Source organism: Macaca thibetana, chromosome 7, assembly GCF_024542745.1.
Source record: "Macaca thibetana thibetana isolate TM-01 chromosome 7, ASM2454274v1, whole genome shotgun sequence".
Classification (NCBI taxonomy): Eukaryota; Metazoa; Chordata; class Mammalia; order Primates; family Cercopithecidae; genus Macaca; species Macaca thibetana.
The window spans coordinates 140967331-140993549 of NC_065584.1; the positions used below are offsets into that span (position 1 = coordinate 140967331).

A 26219-nucleotide genomic window follows, 5' to 3' on the forward strand; every position below is an offset into this window, starting at 1 on the left:
AGTTAAGTTGGATTTTATTTTTTTCATGGTAGCACTACACTTCCAGGATTCACGACTGTATTTATCAAGATAGGCCAGGTTATGTTGCAGAAACAAAAATTCCCTAACTATAGAGGCTTAAAACAAAAATACTCATTCTCTCTCACACGCCCATCTGAATAAACAGGGAGGCTCTGTTCATAGTAGTCCCTCAGTAACCCAGCCTGATGGAGCAGTCACCATCTCAAATATGACAAGGCACCACGACAAAGGAAAAAAAATTCTGAAGAGTTTCACATCAACAATTATATGCTCCAAACCAGAAGCCACTTTCACTCACAATGCACTGGCCAGGAACTAGTTACACGGCCACACACACTAGAAATATTTGGTGAATTGTAGGAATGAAAATCACATTAGGTTTTTAAAAATTAATAAATAAAACTGAAGAGTTGAAGAAAAAAAATCTAGATGAAAACATCAAGTCTTTGAAGTTTATGCCAGGACAAGAAGCTTTCCGCTAATATTGTGGTAAGAGAATTTTCCATTTCTACCTTACAAACTTAAGTATTATTTTACTATTTTTCTATAAAGATTATGTTAATATAATAATGGATATTTTGGCCGGGCGTGGTGGCTCACGCCTGTAATCCTAGCACTTTGGAAGTCCAAGGCAGGTGGATTACCTGAGGTCAGGAGTTCAGGACCAGCCTGGTCAACATGGTGAAACACCATCTCATACAAAAATTAGCCAGGCATGGTGGCAGGCGCCTGTAATCCCAGCTACTCAGGAGGCTGAGGCAGGAGAATTGCTTGAATCCGGGAGGTGGAGGTTGCAGTGTGCCGAGATCGTGCCATTGCACTCCAGCCTGGGCGACAAGAGCGAAACTCTGTCTCAAAAAAAAAAAAAAAAAAAAAAAAAAAAAAAAAGGGCGGGCATGGTGGCTCATGCCTGTAATCCTAGCACTTTGGGAGGCCAAGGCGGGTGGACTGCCAGAGCTCAGGAGTTCAAGACCAGCCTGGGCAACACAGTGAAACCCCATCTCTACTAAGATACAAAAAATTAGCGAGTCCTGGCAGCGTGCGCCTGTAGTCCCAGCTACTCAGGAGGCTGAGGCAGAAGAATTGCTAGAACCCGGGAGGTGGAAGTTGCAGTGAGCTGAGATCATGCCACTGAATTCCAGCCTGGGCGACAGAGAAAGTCTCTTAATTTAAAAACTGAATAATCTTCAAAAAATTGCAAACTTGTAATTCTAGAACAGGTAATAGTAAGAAATGTGGACCAAATTTATAAACTAAGTTCCACTGTAATGTTTACAATAATGAAAATTAAAGAATGGTTATAAAAGTATGATATGGACTATATGAAAATATAAAGTCAGGGCCAAACTTTTCCTTAAAGGGCCAGATTGTACATAACTTAGGCTTGTGAGCCCTATGGTCTCTGTCTCATATAACTGTGCTGTTGTAGTGCAAAAGTAACAACAGACAATATGTAATTAAATAGTATGGCTGTTCTAATATTTTGATTATAAAAATAGGTAGTCAACTGTGGGTCATAGTCTGCTAACCCCTAACACAGAGAATTAAAATGTTTTCAAGGAAGTGGAGGCCAGGCATGGTGGCTCACGCCTGTAATCCCAGCACTTTGGGAGGCCAAGGCAGGTGGATCACTTGAGATCAGGAGTTCAAAACTAGTCTGGCCAACGTGGCGAAACCCCCATCTCTACCAAAAACAGAAAAATTAGCTGGGTGTGGTGGCAGGCACTTGTAATCCCAGCTACTTGGGAGGCTGAGACACGAGAATTGCTTGAACCTGAGGGGCAGAGGTTGCAGTGAGCTGAGATTGCATCACTGCACCCCAGCCTGGGCAACAGAGCGAGACTCCATCTCAAGAAAAAAAAAAATGTCTTTAAGGTACCGGATAAAGATGAAATACATTAAAAGTTTAAAACCGGTCTGGCGCGGTGGCTCACGCCTGTAATCCCAGCACTTTGGAAGCTGACGCAGGTGGATCACCAGAGGTCAGGACTTCGAGACCAGCCTGACCAACATAGAGAAACCCCGTCTCTACTAAAACTACAAAATTAGCCGGGCGTGGTGGCACATGCCTGTAATCCCAGCTACTCAGGAGGCTGAGGCAGGAGAATTCCTTGAACCCGGGAGGTGGAGGTTGCGGTGAGCCGAGATCGCGCCACTGCACTCCAGCCTGGACAACAAGAGCAAAAACTCCATCTGAAAAAAAAAGTTTAAAATCATACTTTATACTTCTCCAAATCTCCACAAACAGCATGCCTTACTTTAATATTCAGGGGAGAAAAGTCATTTTAAAAAAGGTGTTGGAGTGGATCAGCAATACAGTCAATTTTTCTATTCTGTTTTTGGATAAGTCTAATGATCCTAGATGTACCTGGGGCATTTTCCAGAAACCAAAACCCAAGGTAACTTCTGTGATCAACTGTCTTTCAAGTCATTAACTTCTGCAGCTACAGCTTCCCTTAAAGTGTGGCCCAATAATCTTCATAATAATGGCACACTGTGCCATCAATGAAGTCCAAATTATGTGGAAAATATTTGTTAAAAGTGAAGGCAATTTTACAAGACTTTTAACAAGCAATTAAAAGTTCGCTAGAGCTAACTATAAAAAGCAATTTCACCCAACATATCTCATTTCTTAAAGATGTTATAGTTGTTGCTACAGATGTGTTTAGTTCCTCACAAATGATCTGAGTGTATCTTTTAATTTGAAGCTTTTAAGTTGAAAATTAAATATTGTCATGGCTTTCAAAAATCTGTTTATTCATTTTGTCTACATTGATCTGCAGATGTGCCTCAGTCAAAAAAATAGTTATGCATCGCTTAATGAGAGGGATCTATTCTGAGAAGTGCATTGTTAGGCAGTTTCAGCATTGTGTGAACATCATGGAGTGGTCTTACACAAACCTAGATGGTACTGCCTACTATACACCTAGGCTATATGGCATAGTCTATTGCTCCTAGCTTGCAAACCTGGGCAGCATGTTACTGTACTAAATACTGTAAGCAAGTGTAACACGATGGTGTTTGTGTATCTAAACATAGAAAATGTGCAGTAAAAATATAGTATAAAGATAAAAAATTGTACGCCTGTGAGTACTTACTATCAACGGAGCTTGCAGGTCTGGAAGTTGCTCCGGATGAGTCAGTGAATGGTGACTGTGAAGGCCTAGGACATTACTGTACACTACTGTAGACTTTATCAATACTGTACACTTGGTCTAAATTTAAAAATGTTTCTTCAATAACAAACCCTAACATACAATAACTTTTTTACTTTATATATTTAAAATTTTTTTACTTGACTCCTGACACAGGGTCTTGCTCTGTCCTTCAGGCTGGAGTATAGTGGCTCGATTACAGCTCACTGTAGCCTTGAACTCCTAGGCTCAAGTGATCCTCCCACCTCAGTCTCCTGGGTAGCTGGGACTACAGGCAACTGCTACCATGCCTAATTTTTTTTTTTTTTTTTTTGAGACGGAGTCTTGCTCTGTCGCCCAGGCTGGAGTGCAGTGGCGCGATCTCGGCTCACTGCAAGCTCCGCCTCCCGGGTTCACGCCATTCTCCTGCCTCAGCCTCCCACGTAGCTGCAACTACAGGCATCCACCACCATACCCGGCTAATTTTTTGTATTTTTAGTAGAGACGGGGTTTCACCGTGTTAGCCAGGTTGGTCTCGATCTCCTGACCTCGTGATCCACCCGTCTCAGCCTCCCAAAGACTAATTTTTTTATTATTATTATTATTTTTTGCAGAGGTGCAGTTTCACCACGTTTTCCTGGCTAGTCTCAAACTCCTGGGCTTAAGCGATCTGCCCCTCTTGGCCTCCCAAAGTGCTAGGACCACAGGCATGAGCCACTGTGCCTGGCCTTTTACTTGACTCTTTTCTATTAATGTTTTGCTAACAACACAAACATTTGACAGCTCTACAAAAATACTTTCTTTCTTTATATCCTATTCTATAACTTTTTTTTACTATTAAACAGTTTGTTTTTACTTTTTAAACTTTTTTGCTAAAAACTAAGACACACACACGCATTAGCCTAGGCCTATGTGGGGTCAGCATCATCAAGATGTCACCAGGCAAGAGTATTTTTTCAGCTTCATTATAATCTTATTGGACCACCATCATACATGGGGTACGTCATTATGTGGCACATAACTGTACTTAAAAGATAATTGTTTTTCCTCTTATGTTTAGAAATAGGTAAATCAAGTGTTTTGCTTCTTAGCTGAGTAAACAAGTCTTAGTGTTATAATACTCTAGTAAAAATAAAACACTTGCAATCCTCTTATAGTGCATACACACTTCCTATTTCATTAAAGTTAATACAAAGAGTAGTCTCGGAGTAACAAGAAGTGCATATGTGAATATGGTATTCAGATTTTCAATATAAATTAACAGTGCATCCTATAAAGTAAAGCTTCTTGATATTATTAAACTGCACTTATAATCCAGCATAATCCTATTGTTTTAACAGCGAACTATAACATACTAAGGCGTCTTGATGGTTCTTAGGCAAACAGTCACTAGAGTGCATCACTGGCTTTCATATTTCTATCAAAGGAGTTTAAGCACTACAAAGCAGGGGTAGGCAAACTATAGTCCATGGGCCAAATCCAGTCAACATCCTATTTTTGTAAATAAAGTTTTACTGGAACACAGTTTCAAATTTACATATCATCTACACTGGCTTTCATGATACAAGGCAGAGTTGGGTAACTGTACTACATGGCCCACAATTATTTACTGTCTGGCCCTGTAGAGGAAGTTTCCTAACCACTGCTCTAAAGCACTGCTACCAAAGGTTTGGTTTGCATACCTGGATTGGTTGTTCCTGACTGGAGATAAGGAGATTGAGAGAGAATGTAAACCAGCTATGGTTCCAAGTACAATTCTTAATTCAACTATTTTTTTTTTCCATTGCCAGGCTTTCTCAATGAAGCAGTTACAGTCCAGTATAGGTTCCTTTTCTCATAGTATATAGGTACAAACAGTTCATTGACCTGCTACTTTGAATACCACAACTCGAAAGGTATATGGGGGCCGGAGTAGCAAAGCTCCAAAGGGATTATAGACTTATTTTGAGCACTTAGAGGCTTATTTTGGCATAGTGCTCTAGAGTTTTGTGGTATAATGTGATAATGTGGCAACACACTGAATGAGACTCACAAAGTGGTCCTTATAGAGACAGGCCTTTTCCCTACACTCTGCTCTTCTAAGATTCATATTTTCCAAAAATCTTCCATGATACAGAATTACATTTTAACAAGGTGAAGGATGACAGCTAATGGCTCCCTCTCTCCCTATCTTTCCTTGGGAGCAGGAAAGATAAAAATATTAGCTCTCCTCCTCAAAATACTCAAAATAATTCATAATATATTTTGCCTATTTAGCCTCTTTAAATTGTTGAGCAGATAAAAAAGCAGATATTAAATTCTATTTATCTGGAAGTAAAAGAATTTATAAAGCAAATCTATTCTCATAAATATTAGCAATATTGGCCGGGCTCGGTGGCTCAAGCCTGTAATCCTAGCACTTTGGGAGGCTGAGACGGGCAGATCACGAGGTCAGGAGATCAAGACCATCCTGGCTAACACGGTGAAACCCCATCTCTACTAAAATATACAAAAAACTAGCCGGGCGAGGTGGCGGGCGCCTATAGACCCAGCTACTCCGGAGGCTGAGGCAGGAGAATGGCATAAACCCGGGAGGCGGAGCTTGCAGTGAGCTGAGATCCGGCCACTGCACAGAGCAAGACTCCGTCTCAAAAATAAAATAAAATAAAATAAAATAAATAAATATTAGCAATATTGTCCCCTGTACTTTAAGTCCTAATTTAAAATAATGCATCAGCAGTTAAAGAACGTAGAATGGAATCCTCACCACTAACACTGATATTAAATTTCTTAAACAAGTATATAATTTCTAAAGGAACCAAAGGTAATCTGAATCAAGCAGTGATTGGAAAAATAGAATTATTCGGGGATAGATTTTTATTGCAAATATTTACTCAAAAACTACTATATACAGCAGAGTTTTAATCGCCATTTAAAACATTGAACATTCAGTGAAACAAAATTTAAGAATCCGAAGCACATTTTAAGAAGTAAAAATGAAGCATTTTAAATAAAAGTTTATTAGTACTTCAAAGCAAACTACTGTTCTTCATATTATTCATTTCTATATCTATTATATTCTAGATGATAAAAAAACTGAGAAATCAATGTAGCAGCCATCTTATAGATAAATTAGGCTAAATCTCCAAAGCCAGTTTTTTACATCACTGTTTTAGGTCCCATTTGAAGTTTTTATTTTACAATTACAGAAAAGTCACTTAAACATGGCTGAATACATGCCAGGATATGTTTTCAGTTTACTGTTTTACAATATCTACATTATACCATACTTTGGTTTGGCTTCCAGACCATTTTTATGGGCCTATTTCTAAAGCAGATCATTAAAACAATATTAAAAGCATAATAGCTACAGGAGTTTCAACAATGGGTGTCTACTTTACATTAATACAACTAATACATCGAAGAATTTCTACACAGCTTACACACTGACAAAAAGCACAAATATAAATTTATATCTTAATAATTCCACTTTCACTGAAAGTTTAATTAAGGTAAGCTTACAGCCTAGCAGGCTAACACTTGTATGGAGGTACAAAGATTCAAATATTCTGTTTACATGCGTCTGACAGACTGGAATGTTATATTAAATCCAAAATTAAGTTTATGTTCATCCAAATTCTCATTAGGTCAATTTCGTACTCTAAGCATGCTCCATTTACCAGCATCATCCTAAAAAATTAAGCCTTCATTAACAATGCCAATCAGCCATTATTTTAAATCAGTTACTCCCAAAAAGTACATGGTTTCCAAATTTTTTCCTCTCAGTTCACTGAAAAGGATGTATAAGTAATAAGGATTTTTAGCTTAGGACTGATGGAAGTTTGAAAGGCTTTATAAATATAACTAATATCATCAATTCATGTCAGCAACCAAATCCCATTTCCTTGAAAACCATTAAACAAGACCTTTCCACTGCAACTGTAACTATCATTAAAATCTTGTTCATGTTTTTAATAACTTCTTGGGAATCCCTACTAATCATGCTATTATTGGCAAATTGATTTGATAACATAGGTTGAACATACAGGTAAAGTGTATGTGTGACCTCCCTTACATATTTCCATTTCTGAACCTACAAAAGCACCACTGAGCTCACCTGATAGCACTGTTCCAAATGCCCTTATCGTTGGTACACTGAAACTTAAAATGACTAATTTCAACTTCTTTCTTTTTCATCTGCCAGGTCTACTGTTGCCTCTGTTGTGCTGGGGTTATTTCCTCCAGGAATGTCATCTGTTTGATCAGACACTACTTCATCAGTCTTGGCTGAAGGATCACCACTACCTTTCTGAAGAATCTCTGTGGCTTCATACTCAAGTACCTCTGATGGAGTCAGAGGTTCCAAATGAATACTGCCTTGCTCACTAACATCAGAACTAACAGATTCAGGTTCATCTCTTTTTCTCAAAAACTGATCAATGCTAACATTATCTGATGTTAACCGCAAATCCTTAATATTCTTTGAAGAAAATCTGGCTTCACTGGAGTTGTGATCCTTAATCTGAGCAGATAAGATTATGTTTTCTGAACTTTGGCGCATCTTCAACTCCATTTCCTGACAAACATGTTGTATTTGTGTTTTCTTTTCCACTTTATCTGCACCAATATTTGAATCACAACTGAAGATGTTTTTGCAGCCAGTTTCCTGGTCTGCAAGACAGGTTTCATTTTCCTTATCTGAAACTGTTAGGCTTTCTTCACTTTTTGTTGCTGATGAACCTTCAAATGAATTTGCATTACATCCATTTTTTTCTTCTGAAGAAGCAGCTTTATCCTGTTTACTGAAAAATAAAGTAATTTATTATGTATTTCTTCATAAAGCAATGTTTTTGAACACTATCAAAATAAAGACATGCTCTAAAAAATAAAAAGTCAAGGTACATTTGCACATCAAAAAGGAAAACAAGTCCAAGTTCCCCATCCTTGCTGTGCCAGTATAATTTAGCAGGAGGCCATTTTCTTAGGCAAGATTCTGAGAAACTCTGGAGTCACATACTAAAAGATGTCTATCAACTAGTCTTAGTCCTGGCTGTCATTATGTTCATCTGTTCATATCTCTTGCCTGTTTCTAGTTTAAATTTAAGTATTTTTATTAACTTGCAAAAGTACCTAAAATAAAAAAATATATTTGGAAAAAATCTATATTTTTGTATGATTTTTTTCTTTTTTGAGACGGGGTCTTGTTCTGTCACCCAGACTGGAACACAGTGGTGCAAATGTCTCACTGCAGCTTTGACCTCCTGGACTCAAGTGATCCTCCTACCTCAGGCTCCCAAGTAGCTAGGAATATAGGCGCACACCACCAAGCCCAGCTAATTTTTTTATTTTTCACAGAGACAAGGTCTTTCCATGTTGCCCAGGCTGGTTTCCTAGGCTCAAGCAATCCTCTTGCCTTGGCTCCCAAAGTGTTGGGATTATAGGTGTGAGTCACCATGTCCAGCCTCCTTTATGATTTAAATAGCCTCTTATGTTTAGGATGTTTTTCCATACATAAAATCAGATAATCATTCAAACATATTCTCTAATTTTTAATAGCCTAATTTTAAAAACATAAACACATGCCTGAAAAACTGTATGTAAATATATAACATACATACACATCTAAGTGTGTGGACATGTTTGTACACATATATATTTATATGTGTGTGCTTCTGTGTGTTTATTCTGGCCCTGATGTGTTAACAGAAACTATCTAGTGAACCATAAAATACGAGAAACAAGATTTCTAAGAAGATCACCAATCCATTATCTAGATCTAAGGATGCTTATTTTACAAAAATAAATTTAATGATTACATATACCTTATTTCTTACATTTAATCAATCTGACATTTAGACGCATTCCCAATGAATTGCACAAATATCCTAGCAACATTTCCAAAAGGCAATTTATTATTTACTAAATTGTTATTTATATAAGGCTATTTCTCTGCTATTTGTTTTGTTCCACTGATTTGTCTTTAGACTATTCCTAAACCAATAGCACCCAGTTTTAACAATTACTGATTAACAATATACTTTAGAACTAAACAAATCACCTATATTCTACAACTCTTCCCCATAAATTTCATACTTTAAAAATGTAAAAGATATTTATCAAGGAAGCTCATTAAAACAATGTTTAAAATAGTGAATATTAAAAATCTAATTTTTTTTTTTTGAGACAGAGTCTCACTGTGTCACCCAGGGTGGAGTGCAGTGGCATGATCTCGGCTCACTGCAACCTCTGCCTCCTGGGTTCAAGTGATTCTTCTGCCTCAGTCTCCCGAGTAGCTGGGATTACAGGCGCATGCCACCAAGCCCGGCTAATTTTTGTATTTTTAGTAGAGATGGGGTTTCACCATATTGGTCAGGCTGGTCTCGAACGCCTGACCTCGTGATCCACCCGCCTCGGCCTCCCAAAGTGCTGGGATTACAGGCATGAGCCACGGTGCCCAGCCAAAAACCTAATATCTTATCCAACAAGAAAGGAATGATTAAATACATTATGGTATTGCTAAGTAGAAAAATATAAATCTTTTTTTAAGTTTGTCAGTTTCCAAAACAAATCCCATAAATGTTTATTCAATTCATAATTTAATTTGTAAAATAGTCTATCATGCAGTTAATATATTATTTTTTATCATGGTAAAATTTTGCTTTTCTTGATTTGGATCCTCCCCATTTCTCTCTCTATATATAGATATAGATATTTTTAAGGCTAGTCAAGCGAAGCGGTGGGAGTGGAAAAAGAACAAAGAACTCTGCAACTGGCTGTGATCAATCAGTTGTATCATTTTTGTTACATTATGATTGGGCAAGTTTGTCCACTATATTTTGTAATCATATGTTAAGTGGTAGATTAGAAAGATTCTGATTTTTACACCAGGCTACTTTAATCAGTATTCTCATTAATTTCAATCATTCTTAACTCATTTTTTGGATCTTAACTGGCTAATTACATATAGAAAAACTATTATTTTTTTCCTCATTTCAAATTTGTATAATTCTTATTTTTGTTCAGATCATAATGGACTAACTACAATTTACAGAAAACGTTACATAATACAGAGATGACTAGTCCGCATTTTCTAACTCTTTAGTTGATTTTTTGTTAACAGTCCCCTGAGAACTTACAAAAAATGCCAGGTGAAGAAAGGGCGAGATCACTTTACTAATGAAGTATAAGAAACACCTCCATAGGAACTTAATTAATAATTTGCTTTTAGGGACAAAAGATTAATCTCAACAGACTAACAGGCAACCTACTGTAAAATATATAGCATACAGATATAAATGGGTGAAATTACTTAAAAGACAAAATAAAATTACCCTTCTTTGGAATAAAGTTCTAATTGGAATGTTCAGATTCTCTTCTGCTAAAAGACTGTGAAACATCTTGTGTTCTTTAACATTCTACCAAAGTATGAAAATTTTAAAAGCCAATCCCTGAATTTTGAAACTATTGAAATCCTACCACATAAGTAGTCTTATAGCTTTTGGAAAATACTTTAAAAAATCTTAAGATCATCTATTTGCAATAACTGTTCCTGTCCAGTAACACGTAGCATCTTGTAAATGTATTCATTTAATAGGGGCAAAGAAAATCTGCCAACATTTTACTTGCTAGTAAGTAGTTTTTCAAAAATTTAACAACACAAAATATACTCTATGTGTTTAAAATATTTAAAAACGAAGGATATAGAGGATATTTTTGTTGGATTAAAGTTTTTAAGTTTTATTTTAATTAAGAGCCATTATAGAAAATAGCACTATATACAAAAATTTAAATAGTCCTTTGCCAGTTAACTGTGAAATAATGCAGCTCAAGTGTTATTTCGTATACTTGAATTTTAAGAAACTCATTTTTTCCTTATATTTACCTTTCAGAATTCGATGTTTCTGTTTCTCTTTCAGCCATGTTAGGTCTTCCAATTTCCTGAAATAATTAATAATACTTTTCTTTTACATTCACAGTTAATCTTAAAGAAAACTATTTTTATTATGCTAAACTTTCTGGATAAAAGAAACTTAAGTGTGCAACTTAATATAACACAGAAATAGAAAAATAATTTATTAAATATAAAATATAATTAGAATAATTATCATAATTATATGCGGTTTTAAAAATGTTTTTAAACTTATAAAAGTTTCAGTGTACCAAAAGTTTCTGATTCAAGGTAAAAAAGCAGTTACCCACCCATGTCAATATCTGCTTTTCTTAACTGCTGTTTCAAATGTGGGTCATAATTACAATTACTTAAACAGAAAACTAGTAAAACACAACTTGAATTTGAATAACAAGATGCCTCCATAGTATTTTATATAAATATATTAAGCACAGATATTTAGATAAAACATTTTTGAATTTATGATTTCATAGTGAGTCACGGTAACCCTTCCACTGTCAAACCAAAAATATGAAACAGTCCACTAAGGAAGAAATATTCTACTTATTTCAAATGTTTTACAGGGAAGAAAGAAAAGAGTAAAACCTCAGTAAGCCATAGGCCAACCTAACAGCTTGTAACAATTACCAGCTATGCAGTACATATGATGCATGAAGCAGTGTATTAAGAACTTTACATTCACTATCTCATTTAATTTACATATTAGATTTTATGAACACTATTTTTATACATGAGAAATAAGACTGAGTGGGAACCCAAGGCAATACCACAATAACTGGCAAAGAACCAAGGCAATACCACAATTAGTAGTAAAGATTCAAATCTACATCTACCTCTTAACCACTATGGTAGATCAACTCAAGCCTATAAAATTGATAATGGTGTATTTATCACACACATTCATCTACTCACCCTCTCAAAACCCTGCTAAAATGAGGGCAAAGAAATAAAATATTTTTACTCATAAAGATGAAGAAAACATCAAAGTATACTAATTGCTAAACAGATTTCACCAACTTTTTAGAAATAGGAAAGTCACTGGAAGAGTTGGTACTGACTTAGCAGTATGGAGGAAGTTACAATGAATGTCTGCAGTGGAGGAGTGCAAGGAGAAGAGAATCAATTTGCCCAGAGAACCAAAAATATCTGGTATTTGCAGGTGGTCAGTATACTATTTAGCACACAAAAAGTAAAAACAAAGCATTGCTGGGAAATCTAAATGCTCCTTCCCCGAAGCTTACACAACAGGTACCTATACCTTCCCTTACCAAAGAGGCTAAAAGTTAGCATCCTTCTTAACTTCCTTCCTTCCTTTTTTTTTTTTTTTTTTTTTGACAGAGTCTTGCTTGTCACCCAGGCTGGAGTGCAATGGTGCGATCTTAGCTCACTGCAACCTCCACCTTCAAAGTTCAAGCGATTCTCCTGTCTCAGCCCCTCCAGTAGCTGGGATTACAGGCACCCACCACCATGCCTGGCTAATTTTTGTATTTTTAGTAGGCATGGAGTTTCACCATGTTGGCCAGACTGGTCCCCAACTCCTGACCTCAGGTGATCCACCCACCTCGGCCTCCCAAAGTGCTGGGATTACAGGCATATTCCACCATGCCCAGCTAATTTTTTAATTTTTAGTAGAGATAGGGTTTCACCACGTTGGTCAGGCTGGTTGTGAACTCCTGACCTCAAATGATCTGCCTGCCTTGGCCTCCCAAAGTGCTGGGATTACAGGGGTCAGCCACCGTGCCAGGCCTAAAAGTTAACTTTCTGAACTGGAGATAGTCTAGACTTATGAACACCAGGAACAGCAAAAGGCACGCAGGAGATACTGAGAAAACGCAAAGATTTCGTAGAAGTCCACATACTTAACAATTCTTCTCCATGCCTGGCTTCCAGAATGCCAACAGCCAGAGAACTCACTCCCCAACCTAGCACCCTCAGCTAGAAGCTAGATTTCTCTCTGAAGAAAATGATCAACCCCAAAGAAAAAATTTTCCAGAATGATTCTTTTTTTTTTTAAGAGACAGGGTCTCACTCTATCACCGAGGCTCGAATGTAGTGGCATGATCATAGCTCAACTGCAACCTCGAACTCCTGAGTTCAAGCAATCCTCCCACCTCAGTCTCCTGAGTAGCTAGGACTACACATTATGTGCTCACTATGACTGGTTAGTTAAAAAGTTTTTTTTAAATAGAGACGAAGTCTCCAGTGTTGCCCAGGCTACTCTCAAACTCCTAGCCCCAAGGGATCCTCCTGCATCAGCTTCCCAAAGTGTTGGGATTACAGGCATGAGCCACCACACCTGGCCTCTCCATAATGATTTTGAGACCATTCTCCTCAACAAAGAATCAGTCAGCTCAGCACCTAATTTTCCCACACTGAAGTCTACGTAATTCTCATGCAGATTGTGCATACTGTACAGTGCACAAATCCAGAAGGCAACAAACTGTAATTCATATCATCCGTTCCCAAAGTAAGATATATGGACACCTGGGGATTCCAAGCCACTTTCAGGAGGCATGTGAAGTCACAACTTTGGCATAAAAACAGTAGTGTGTAAAAATGGTGGCAAATTAATATAACTCAAGGCAGGAGCACCAAACCCAACCTGTACCAGTAGTCATTGCATCCCTCACCACCATACACATAGTATTCTTCACACCACACCGACACAAATTTTAAAAAGTAATAATTTTACTAAATCTCAATCTTTGAGCTCATATCTTATTAATATTTTGTGTGACAAAATGCAAAGTACGCATAAGATACAACTGTTGCCTACTGAAAATATTTGGGTCTGTGATTGAGTCGTGAGTTGTACTTACCTACATTTTTTTCATAGAACACCATTTTTATTTTAAAGAATGACTGTCAAATTATGAATATTTAGACTTGAGTTTCAGTGGACTTTTTCTTTTTGAAAAATCAATGAAGTGAGCCTGTCGTATCAAGGAAAACAACTGACAGCATTCGTTTCCAGTAACAAAATCAAGCAAAAACTCCTATCTATCACTGATTAGATTAATGCTAATATTTACTGTGAGTACTTGATATTATATAATGAAATATTTCAACATTTGGAAGATCTAGGGCACTTAGTGAGCCAATATGTTCCAAATGACCAATGCATGATATTACAAAATTAGGCATGGATAAAAGATCCATTCAAATTGTAAAACAGACTAACAGATTTTGATGTAACAAAGCAAAAAAGGTCAGTGATACGGAGTTAGATTCCACAGTGTAACAAGCAAGAAAACTTCCACTTGTCTACTTTTGGTGTAGTATCAAAGGAAAATAATCTCAATTATTGGAAAATATTATTAAAGTACTGGGTGAGGCCGGGTATTCCTCATACATTTCAACCAAAAGAATGTATCACAACAGATTGGATTCAGAAACATGAGAATACAATTTTTTTCTACAAAGCCTGACATTAAAGAAACATGCAAAAGTGTAAAATAAAGCCATTCTTTCTCACTAAATTTCTGTTGTTTTGGAAAATAGTTATTTTTCAGAAAAAATGTTATGTATGTTGACATATATTTATTATTTTTATTTTTGACAATAGTTTTAAAATACTATTATTTCAATTTCTAATATGGTAAACATTAGTAATTTTTGAGACTACAAAGGATATACGTAAATAATATCTGCAGGAGTTCTGCAGTCTTCAACCTGAATGGCTATGCAAGAGAGCCCTGTCCCCATTCAAACACTTATGGTTTTCAATGATTATTTTAGCCTCATTCTTTAATTACGTAGGGGCGGGCAAGGATCACCACATAACAAAAGATACACCTTAACATGAAAAATACCAAAATAAAAAGGAATAAAGAAAGGGGCTTGGAGACATCAGATACATTGCTGGGAACAAAAGAAAAAAGTGTATATAAAATATTTAATATCCCCAAAGAGGTATATGTTATTATATCTATTAAATAATAACAAAACTGGCCGGGTGCGGTGGCTCAAGCCTGTAATCCCAGCACTTTGGGAGGCCGAGATGGGCGGATCACGAGGTCAGAAGATCGAGACCATCCTGGCTAACACGGTGAAACCCCGTCTCTACTAAAAAATATGAAAAACTAGCCGGGCGAGGTGGCGGGCGCCTGTAGTCCCAGCTACTCGGGAGGCTGAGGCAGGAGAATGGCGTAAACCCAGGAGGCGAAGCTTGCAGTGAGCTGAGATCGCACCACTGCACTCCAGCCTGGGTGATAGAGCGAGACTCCGTCTCAAAAAATAAAAAAAATTTAAAAAAATAAATAATAATAATAACAAAACTGTAAAAAAGAGAACTAAAGAACAAATAAAAAATTGCAGAGCTCTTCAAAATTACAAATATGGCAACTAAAATAAGTAATTAAGTTTAGAAAATTATTTAAAAAGATTCAAACAAAAAAACAAAAAGATGAAAGGCCATAAAGAAAATAACATATAATTAAAGGAGTTAAAAAAAAAAAAAAAAAAGGAGTTGATGCAGGAGGCTCAATATCAGAGTAACAGGAGTTTCTTAAAAAAAAGAGAGAGCATAGAAAAAAAAAGTGAGCATTTACCAAAGAAATAAAACAAGAAAACTTCTCCCAAACAGAAATCTCCAAACTCCAAAGGTTTGTCAGATGCCTAATGTAATGAATGAAAAAAGGATGGGTGAACATAGCATGCAATTTCAAAACACCAGTGACAGAGATAATCACTAAAGTTTCCAAAAAGAAAAAAAGTAACCTATACCAAGAAACTGGAGCAAGACATGCATTAGACTTAATAAAAATACTGGACATAAGAAGATAGTAAAAACAACATTTTAAAAACTGCGTGAGAATTGTTTTTATGTACTTCAGCCAAATTATCATTCGGATAAATATATTTTTAGATATTTTTGGACTGAAAAAAAGATGCACACCTTCTGAGGAAGCTAGTAGAGGACACAATTCATCAAAATGATGAGTAAGCAAGAAATGAGGAATAATTCACGGTTCAGCAAACAGGACATCCAACACAATAGAGTGGCAAAGGATAATCTTGACGTAACAAAACTAAGCACAGGCTTAGAGAGCAACTAGTTTAAGTTGAGGTGGGGAGTCTGGGAGGAGATCTTCAGACCCCTTCACCCCCCAACAATATTTTTTATGTGTGTGAATACTGGAAAAACTATTTCCAAATATTAGAGAGAGAAATTGCAACATTAGAAAAAAATACAGCATTAGGTACACAGAAAACTAAACAAACAAGTAAAAGAGATATATATTTTTAACTCCAGAAAAATAAAATAAGGTATAGAAAAGGAAAAGAAATCATGGGGTATTTTCTGGCTCAGCATAACAGTCTCAAAAATTTTGATGTAACTATTTTGCAATCAGTGCTATACCAAGCCATATTGGAGCCTGAGGCAAAAGAAAAAATGAATGGCCCTGTAAGTTTTGCTTTGTGTGCAGTGTGTTTTTGTTTTGTTTTTTGTTTTTAGCAACAGGGTCTCACTTTGTTTCCCAGGCTGGTCTCTAACTCCTAGACTTAAGCAATCCTCCCACCTCTGTCTCCAAAGTGATGGGATTACAGGTGTGTGCCATTGTGCCCAGCCTGTTTTTGTGTACTTAAAAAAATTGTTTTCTAGAATGTTAGTCAGAAAAATATTGAAAAATTTAAAAGTCAGAGAATTAAACTCATATTAGCTTAAATTTAAAAATTTTATTTATGCCAAAAACAGTATTATTTTATTCTCCTGGCTAATGGAAGCAAATGCATCAATAGTACATTTTCAAATCTAACTCTTTTCTTATTTTGTTTTCAAATGAGCAAACCGTCATGTACAACAATTTCTCTTGAACAAGTGACAATCATTAAAAAATGTTATATTAACCTCAGTTTACAGTAAGCTTCATTTGCAGGATTCCACTTTGGCTGGAATTGTTTAAAATTTTTGAATACCATTTCCAAATCTCTTTAAGATTGCACTAAGCAAAGTATGTTAAGAAGATTTAGAAGACCCAAACACAAACTTGATTGCATGTTACTGATATCAAATGCTGCTTTAAACTATTTCACATAGAATTTCTACAGAATTTAAATTGTCAGAATATTTAAGTGCAAACTTAGTGGCTCGTTTTTGTAAATCAGATGTATTTATACAAAACAACTTTTCTCCAGTTTAGAAATTCAAAATCTGAAAACATTTCACTGAATTTTTTTTTCTCTATATAAAATATGAAATTAGGGCATTTATAATCTTCATTTCTATTTAATAAGCACTGCCCTCATAATTATCAATACGCTTCACCCAGTGATTCATGCACTTCTCATTTGTTTACTTTTTTCATTTATTTTCAAATTTGAGAAGAATATGCATTATCTCTTGCTCAAGTTTTATGTTCATCAAATACGCTTTCAAAATTACCTTCAATTGTAAGCAAAGGGATAGGATTTTTATTAAGTGTGTAGCTTTATATATAGTCATGTTTACTGACTGTAAAGCCTTGGCTTCTTCCACTTGGCTCAAAATATACATACAGACAATCTGCATAACAATCTGTAATCTATTTGTATCAATATGCTTTCAATTTCAGCATAATGTATTTTGTCATTTGATATTATATCTCTTAATATTTGATAATCATCTTTGTGTGCAAAGTGTCTCAACTGCATTTATCTTGATGTCCATAAGGTAAGTATATGTGATTTTAATGTCGTTTTTAGACCAGACAAGAATATCCCGTTTGCTCACCAAATCCCCCTGCCCCTAAAATATATATCCTTTGTACAATACTAAAAAAGTTGATCATATTTAAATTCACAGAATACAGCATTTTTTCCTGTTAAATTATGATGAGTTAAACAAGGAACAAATTTGGTATAATTATTTTGGGGGCAAACATTGGCTTGTATACCCCTGTATACACCTGAAACATTTGCTCCATTATATCCCTGGCCAGAATTTTTAATGTAAATGTGATAAATAGAAATGAAGACTACATAAAGAAATGAAGAGCACAGGAAATGGTCAAAATAAAGGTAAATATAAAGCTAATTTTAAAGTTTTTAATTGCCCTAAAAAAACCTGTCTAAAGTAAAAACTGTAACACTGCATTCTGTGTATTTACAACATGTTTAAAAGTAAAATAAACAGTAAGAATAGAAAAAACATACAAATTGTCAATATCAGGAATGAGGGGATATCACTGCAGATTCCAAAGATTACAAAGACAATAAGGGATACTATAAGAAACTTTCTCATTATACAAATACATAAGATTATAGAGTTCAACATATTAGGTAAAACGAAACAATTCCTCAAAAAAAAAAAAACTACCAAAACTCCCTCAAGAAGAAATAGATTTTAAAAAAACCCTGCATCTGTTAAAGAAATTTGTAGTTAAAAAATTTTTAAACAAAAAACTTCCTATGGTACAAAAGAAAGCTGCTTGGAAGAAGGCTGATACTTCTGTCTGGATTTCACTTATATTATGCACCATTCAAGACAAAGTCTTCAAAAGATAAATGCCAAATCTACCTCACTTCATTACACTCAAAAAGAGGCAGTCATTAAGTAATAACAACATAAATTGACATCAAGAAAGCAAGTAGTTGAGCAAAACTATTTCTACACTCATCTATTAGACTGTTCGGTAAATAACATTTATATGATCATTCTGAGTTTTGCATTCAGAGTACTTGTTCAAGATAGCTAAAATATATTTAACATACATTCAAAATATTTCTATTTTAAAAATTAGTTTAACCTTTTGACAGTTAAAAATTATCCCAGAAAATTAAACCTGGAAAGATTAATTTTTCCAGTGTGCCAAATGACTGACGTTTTATTGATTTGGGGATTTTTAATTCATAAATTTATCTCCATTACTCACTAGTTGAACTAAATAACAGGCAAGTGAAATAAAAGATGTCTTTGTCAAAACAAGAATACCTTAAAATTTTACTTAGGGCTAGACATTTTTATATGTAATGAAAAATTTTAAATCTCAATTTTTTTCTTCCTTACAACATCCCAAATATTGTTGATGTATGCTTGCTGAAATTGAAAAACATTTTTATATCATACCAATAATACTTTCAATGTATAAACCTTTAAGGTATAAAGTAAAACAAACTTTACCTTAGACACAGGTTCTTGTTCCTTTGTGGGAGCTTCTTTTTTTAATCTTGAAAACAAGATAAGTATTGAATATTTTATTTTATACGTACGATGGTAAAATATGAAACAGTTCTTTCTCTGCCAGCCTAAAATAATTAAAATGTAGATCGAAACTAATGTACATTTTATACTTTAATAGTAAATTGACCTCTGTAAATGTCTTAAGGTAAAAGTTAAACGTATGAGACTAAATAGTAGATTCGATAAATGTGCTAAATCAATAAAGACATATATTTCCTTGTTCTCTAAAAACAAGGGCACTTAAGAAATGTTCTCTTTGCTAAGTACAATTTAAAATAAAAGACATACATATTAGTAAAACAGCTTCAAAAAAAGAATTACTCTTTAAAAATTAAAAGCAGGTTATATGCTTTATAAGTAATATGCATCAGTATTTATGATTACAGGACTTAAAAAATGAAAAAAGATAAATATTTTATCTATTGTGAAATTCAACATGATAATGCCACTTAAATATATATTATAATTAACTTACTCCGGAGGCAGTTAAATCACAGAAATAATTAGAATTTTGAGGAATATATTCTCTTTAAAACTTCCATAAGCACTGCTCAAATATTAAAACTTATTGATTTCAAAAAATATTAATTATAACTTATTAAAACATTAACAAAGGTATATGCCATCCAGGAAATCTTGTAAAATAATCAAGTTAATCTAGGAGCTAGCTTATCCAAAGGATCTTTGTTTTAGAACCTGCAGAAATGACTAAATATTACTTGTGATATTATATATTAAACTCAGTTTTAATCTGTGTAAGTAGGGTACCTATCTGATGTGAAATGTCATTAATCAGGAGTTAAGTGATACATAATTTTATGAAGGCTTAATAGCTATACCTAAGGAATAATATATTAAACATAAGCAACAACTATATTATCTTAAATTTCATTGACAAAAAAAAGATATCTAATAGGATAGAAATGTCAGCCATCCTAAAAGCTACCCTTATGGCTAATGAATGACACAGACTTGGCAAAACCCTCCTTCTTTATCCATCCTTTGAGGGCACAGTTTTTTAAATTAGGGCTATAAATGTTAATACTTTGCTAAATATTAATAATTAACTATATGAAATTACTTATCTATATTTTAGTTATTAGGCAAAACTGCTACTTAAAATAGATTATGTCCTTTGTAAAACCACTATATTGGCAGTGCACTACAATAATTTACAACCAACTTGTTAAGCCAACTGAAATGAGTAAAACTTGCACAAAAAATTGACAAAAGACACAAATGTCAATCATTTTGGGGGCTAAAGATTTTGTAATTGTCTCGAGTATTTAATTGCGCACAATACTTATAAAGATGAGATCACATCAAGTATACAGTATAACTTCACTGGTTTAAGGAAGTATAAAGGAAAATAAGTTTTAAGAATAAAATTAGTTATAAAGTAGTAAGAAAACGTGAAACATTAGTCTAAAAAAGCAAAAAGCATGAAAAAGCAAATTAATGAAGTTTTGAAATAAATGTGTATATTACAACTCATTTTTATTTCTAAGCATTTAGTCATTTTAAATTCAGTTTGAAAAACAAATTGGTCATAGAACAGTTTAAATATTTCATAAAAGATTTTTCTCCCTCAGCTTATCATTGTAAATGTTATCAAAGTAAGACCTTTTATATTCTTATAAAAGAAATATTACCATGCTAATCATTTTAGCATACGCCTATTATAATACATTAATTGTATGCAGCTATTAAAACGAGCCCCATTAAGTATGTTCATTATTGCTGGCATTTCAACAGAGGAAACGCAGTCCTCTTGCTATCCCTGCGATGGGGGTTGGTGACAGAGGTTTTTATTACTCTTTATCGTACTGACAAGAAACTGGTAGGTGAGAACACAGTAAGTTATTGAAATAACTTGCATTAAGAGGCCTATGATTTCAATCTTGTTTTGTGCCTTTTACCTTATTAGTACTCTCTTTAAGGAACAGAATCGTAATAACTAGTGAACACCTTCAGAAAAATAAATCTTAAAAATATTTAGAAAAACACACAGTAAATTTTAAATTATAAAATGCATCACTAAAATGCACACTAAAATTTTGAACTATAAAAGTATACTTTAAGATTAATAAATTCTAATACAATTACTAACACATCATTAATACTTTTAGAAAAGAAAAATTGTCTTACCTATAATTCTTATTTACTAAAGATACCTGCTGAAATAGTCATTATTTTAGACATTCAATTACTTTGGTAGAAGACAGTGAAATTTGCTAAGCTCAAAGTTCTGAGCTAATGACCCACCATTAGGTAATTATACTTTTCACCTGTGAATGTTACAGTAATTTTTAATAGAAAAATATAGTGTAGTATTTATAGCAAACACTATTTAAAACTTAAATGCAAAGAGAACAGAAGGACTGACTGGTGATCAATTTCAACATCATTAGTGATCAAGATTGCAAGTAAATAATTTTTCCCCTCTATGAAAACCTGCTGAAATAGATCTTTCTGATGTATTTCTACAGGATAAGCTTTTTCCTCTAAAGACTAAAATAGCCCTATTTGCATTTTTCTGCACGTCTTAGGAGCAATCCATACAAAATTTTTGTTTTGTTTTGTTATGGAGACGGAGTTTTGTTCTTGTTGCCCAGGTTGGAATGCAATGGCATGATCTTGGCTCACTGCAACCTCCACCTCCCAGGTTCAAGCGATTCTCCCATCTCAGCCTCCCAAGAAGCTGGGATTACAGGAGCATGTCACCACGCCTGGCTAATTTTTGTATTTTTAGTAGACAGAGGGTTTCATCATATTGGTCAGGCTGGTCTCAAACTCCTGACCTCAGGTGTTCCGCCTGCCTCAGCCGTCCAAAGTGCTGGGATTACAGGCATGAGCCACTGTGCCCAGCCAATCCATACAAAATTTAACATTCTGGCTCACTTATAGTAGTATGTTCCTTTGAAGTTTCATTCACACCATAAACATACCATGGGGTGAGGGGAAGAACTGTAAGGGGAAAAATATTCAGATTCATTTCAGCTAGGCCACATTCTTTCTTTCTGATGACATTTAAAAGCCAAAAATTTCAATGCTAATGTTAGAAATGTAATCTTTAAGAATATTTGTAAGCATACTAAAAAAGTTGAAAAGAGGCTGTAAAGCAACTAGTAGTAAAGTCAGCTAGTAATCATGACCTTCCACTTAGCCCAGGCATGGTGGTACATGCCTGTAATCCCAATGCTTTGGGAGGCCAAAATGGGAGGACCACTTGAGACCAGGAGTTTGAGACCAGCCTGGGCAACATAGTGAGAGACCTCATCTCTACCAAAAAAATAAAATAAAATAAAAATAAAAATTAGCCAGGCGTGGTTGTACATACCTGAGTCCCATCTCAGTCTCAGGAGGCTGAGGCAGGAGAATTGCTTGAGCCCAGGACTTTGAGGCTGCAGTGAGCCATGACTGCACACTGCACACCAACCCCCTGGCTTGAGCAAAACAGCAAGACCCTGTCCCAAAAACAAAAAACAAAAAACAAACAAACAAAAAACAGCAGAATAAAATAAAAAGATTATTCACTGAGACATTCAGGGACTAAATTTAATATAGTAATCATCAGACTAAGAAATAACAGGAAAACATCTACTCTACCATTTCTGATCATTTGTTCTGAGAATTATCAATACATTTATATTTGGAAAGGATGCCTGAGCAAAACATCTATCAGGCTGTACATATTTCGGTATTGTACTAAGTGTTCCAGTGCAAAGTTAAAAAAGACTGTCTCTCCTCTCAAGGAGTTCACTGTCAAGAAAACAAAACGAAGCAAATGTTTACATTATGAAGTTTTGGAAGAGACATCTTTGTTCAGAGAATTAAGCCACTATGAAAGGGAAAGAGGCCAGGAAGCAGTGAAGATACTACAGTGAACTTGGATTTGCAAAAAGAGCAGGAGTTCGCAAAGCAGAGTAAGGAGATCCAAGGCAGAGAAAAAGCAAAGAAGTATAAAACAAGCAAAGAAAGTATGAAAAAGCAAAGAAGTATGAAACAAGATGACAATATGAGAATTGGTGGTCTCATATCACTGAAATGTCAGGCACAAAGCAAAGTAGTCAAGATGAAGCCTCTTCAGGGAAGGTCTTGATTGCCATGCTAAAGTGTTCATGCTAAGAACTTTAATGCTAATAGGAAAGTATGACCAAATTTGTGCATCAGAAGGACAAAGGTCTGTATTGGTAGAAGACAAACTGAGAGTCCAGTTAAGAGACAGTTAATGACTTTCTCAGTTAAAACAGTAACAGTGTCAATGGAGAAAAGGTTGGTTTAAGGAGATGAGAACAAGTTAAAACCAAAAGAATGTAAGTATATACTAGATAAAGGTAAATGTGGAGAACAAATATGACCCCCTCAAATGCCTGCCCTGGATAGTAAGAGATTATTCATGACACGGAATTCAGAGGAGGCAGAAAGCATTCTTTGAGAGAAAAATAAATTCAATTTTGGACATACTGGAATTTTGGTGCTTATAGAACATTCATATGGAAATATTTACCACTCAGACCTGCCTCTTGTGTATCTCATCCTTATACACAATTCCAACCACAACTTCTATTTATTTGTTTATTTTTTGAGACAAGGTCTCACTCTGTTGCCCAAGCTGGAGTGCAGTGGTACGATCATGGCTCACTGTAACCTCCACATCCCAGGCTCCAGTGATCCTCTCATCTCCATCTCCTGAGTAACTGGGATTACAGTCACACCACAACACTTGGCTAATTTTTATACTTTCTTGTAGAGATGGGGTTTCACCATGTTGCCCAGGCTGGTCTCAAACTCTTGAGCACAAGTGATCCACCTGTCTTGGCCTCCCAAAGTGCTGGGATTACAGGTGTGAGCTACCACACCTGGCCACCAACCATCACTTCTCTTACAACTTCAAAATCAACATCCAGAGAATGACTCCTCCATTTTTAATACAATTTATTATTTTTCAAACAGTTGACAATTCAGTTCAGAAACATTACAGTGTATTAGAGTTAGACTTGAGTCCTAAGAGATTATATAATTCAACTGCCCCTATCTTGCAGATGAGAAAATCTGAGGCCTAAAAAAGCTAAAGTTATAAAGCCATTAAGCAATAGAATGAAGATTAAATTTGTGGGTTCTACTTCAAATTTCCATTGCACTGCCTCAAGCCCATTCCTCTCCTGTGAATCAGGCTCTCTTATGATCATGCCAAGAAAACCGAAAACCTTAACTGATCTCTCTGCCTCTGTATGTTTTCCACTCTAAAACGTGCTGAGTATCACTGCCAAATTAATCCTACTAAAAGACCAATTTATACCATTATTTGCTCAAATGTTATATTGCCCAAACATCATTAGGGCAGTATTTCGATGAAGTTTGAGCAACAGAACATAGGATTGGGATAGTAAACTGGTATGCTAGATTACTGTCCCAATCCTATGATTGTGTCAGTTGCTGCCTACCCTTCTGCAGAAAGAGGACCTTAACACTAATCTTAGTCCTATGCAGTTTCTTGGCCAGTCACAAACAAGGCAGGATTTACACCTGAAACTACAAGCAGAAGCAGAGAAGTAATAGAGGATACTACTGAGTAGTTTAGTCTCTGAAGACAGCCTGACAGAATTTAAATTGAGGCACTCCACTTAACAGGTATGTGTGACCCTGGGCAAATTAATTAACATATCTGTATCTCAGATGTCTCATCCATAAAATCAGACAGTAACAGCTCATATCTCACAAATATGTGAGAATTAAATGAGTAAATAAATGCAAAAAACTTAGAAGAGTGTCTGCCACACTGTATGTGCTCAGGAAATGTTAGCTATTATTGTCATGGGCATGGGTAGAGTATCGAATCAATCTTCTTGCTCAGAATCTGCTTGAGAGTATACAACAAATTTAGTATACCATCTAAATATCTCTACTCCCATGTTTCCACCTCATCCTCAACCCAACAGACATAATTTTGATTGCTGGTCTACTCTCCTTAGGACTAATTCTATCTTTTCTCGTATGAAATGATCTACTAATCTTAGAACACCAGGGTATGATTTGGCCATCTAAAGCTATTATAACAAAGATAGAGCAGAAAAATCATTTTAGATAGATGGAAGAAAGAACTAGGTAAAGACAGAGAGACAAGAAATAAAAAAGACCAAAATAATCACGTGTAAAAATGTGAAGAAAAAAATAAGACCATCAATGTAGGCAGAAGATTTTAATGACAGTCTAGGACTCTGTTTTATTATTTTGGTTTGTTGGTAATATTGAATTATACCCTGGATATTTAATTTATAATCTATAAGCACCAACCCTCAGGAACCAGAGACTGAAAAAAATGGTAGTAACCTCAGAATCACTGGTACAGATTGGCACAGTTTGTCCTAAATGAAAGACTACACTAAAGTTTCATTTATTTTTCCATCTCATAGGGTCTCAAATTCTCCCTGCTTATCAGATATCAAAGGCAGAAGTCCAAACTGCCAGAAACCACCACATCTTGATGCACAGGTCCTACCTACTGATTTGCAATTACATACCAGGAAGTCTACTTTGAAAAGGAAGAACGATTTCACAGTTCCTAAACATCTGGTTTGAGGTATTAATGTCCATGGTAGGATAAGAGAATCTAGGGGCTACAATCCCAGTCCCATTTCAAAAGTTTAAAGGAAACAAGCCCAAAATGAACTCAATAGATCAGTTTGCTTTTTAAAAAAAAATCTTGCTAAATAAATGAAATGAAGACTCCTGACAATTTTGAACACATAGGAACTACAGAGTTATAATTTAGGATTATGACCAGAGCCAATAATTCCTCCATGTAAGTTCAAAATTTCACAGGAAAATAATGGAATGAATCCTTATATATCTTCAGTGGTCACAGATTCAATGACAGTAAGTATCTCTTAACAGAAATAATATTTTAAAACATAACACTTATAGAAAAAGGCTGTCATTCTGTTCCTAAGAGTTTACTTACTGCTTACATTTATGAAAGATAATTAATGACTTATTGGTTTGAGAGTGGCAG

General features: G+C 35.2%; 2 protein-coding genes across 9 annotated transcripts in view; one reads left to right on the forward strand and one right to left on the reverse strand.

Moving 5' to 3' along the window:
- TCF12 (transcription factor 12) overlaps positions 1-26219 on the forward strand; it is an 884529-nt gene that overhangs the window by 222884 nt on the left and 635426 nt on the right. The window lies entirely within an intron of this gene.
- ZNF280D (zinc finger protein 280D) overlaps positions 5994-26219 on the reverse strand; it is a 99256-nt gene continuing 79030 nt past the window's right edge. For 7 of the 8 annotated variants that reach the window (XM_050796779.1, XM_050796784.1, XM_050796783.1 and 4 more), the window contains 3 exons: positions 19145-19190; positions 11017-11072; positions 5994-7936 (listed from right to left, as the gene is read on the reverse strand). In XM_050796779.1, coding sequence (XP_050652736.1) covers positions 7312-7936; positions 11017-11072; positions 19145-19190 — 727 coding nt within the window. In that variant the 3' untranslated portion in view covers positions 5994-7311. Of the gene's footprint in view, positions 7937-11016; positions 11073-19144; positions 19191-26219 lie in introns of those variants that run through there. The other variant, XM_050796790.1, reaches the window with a different exon arrangement.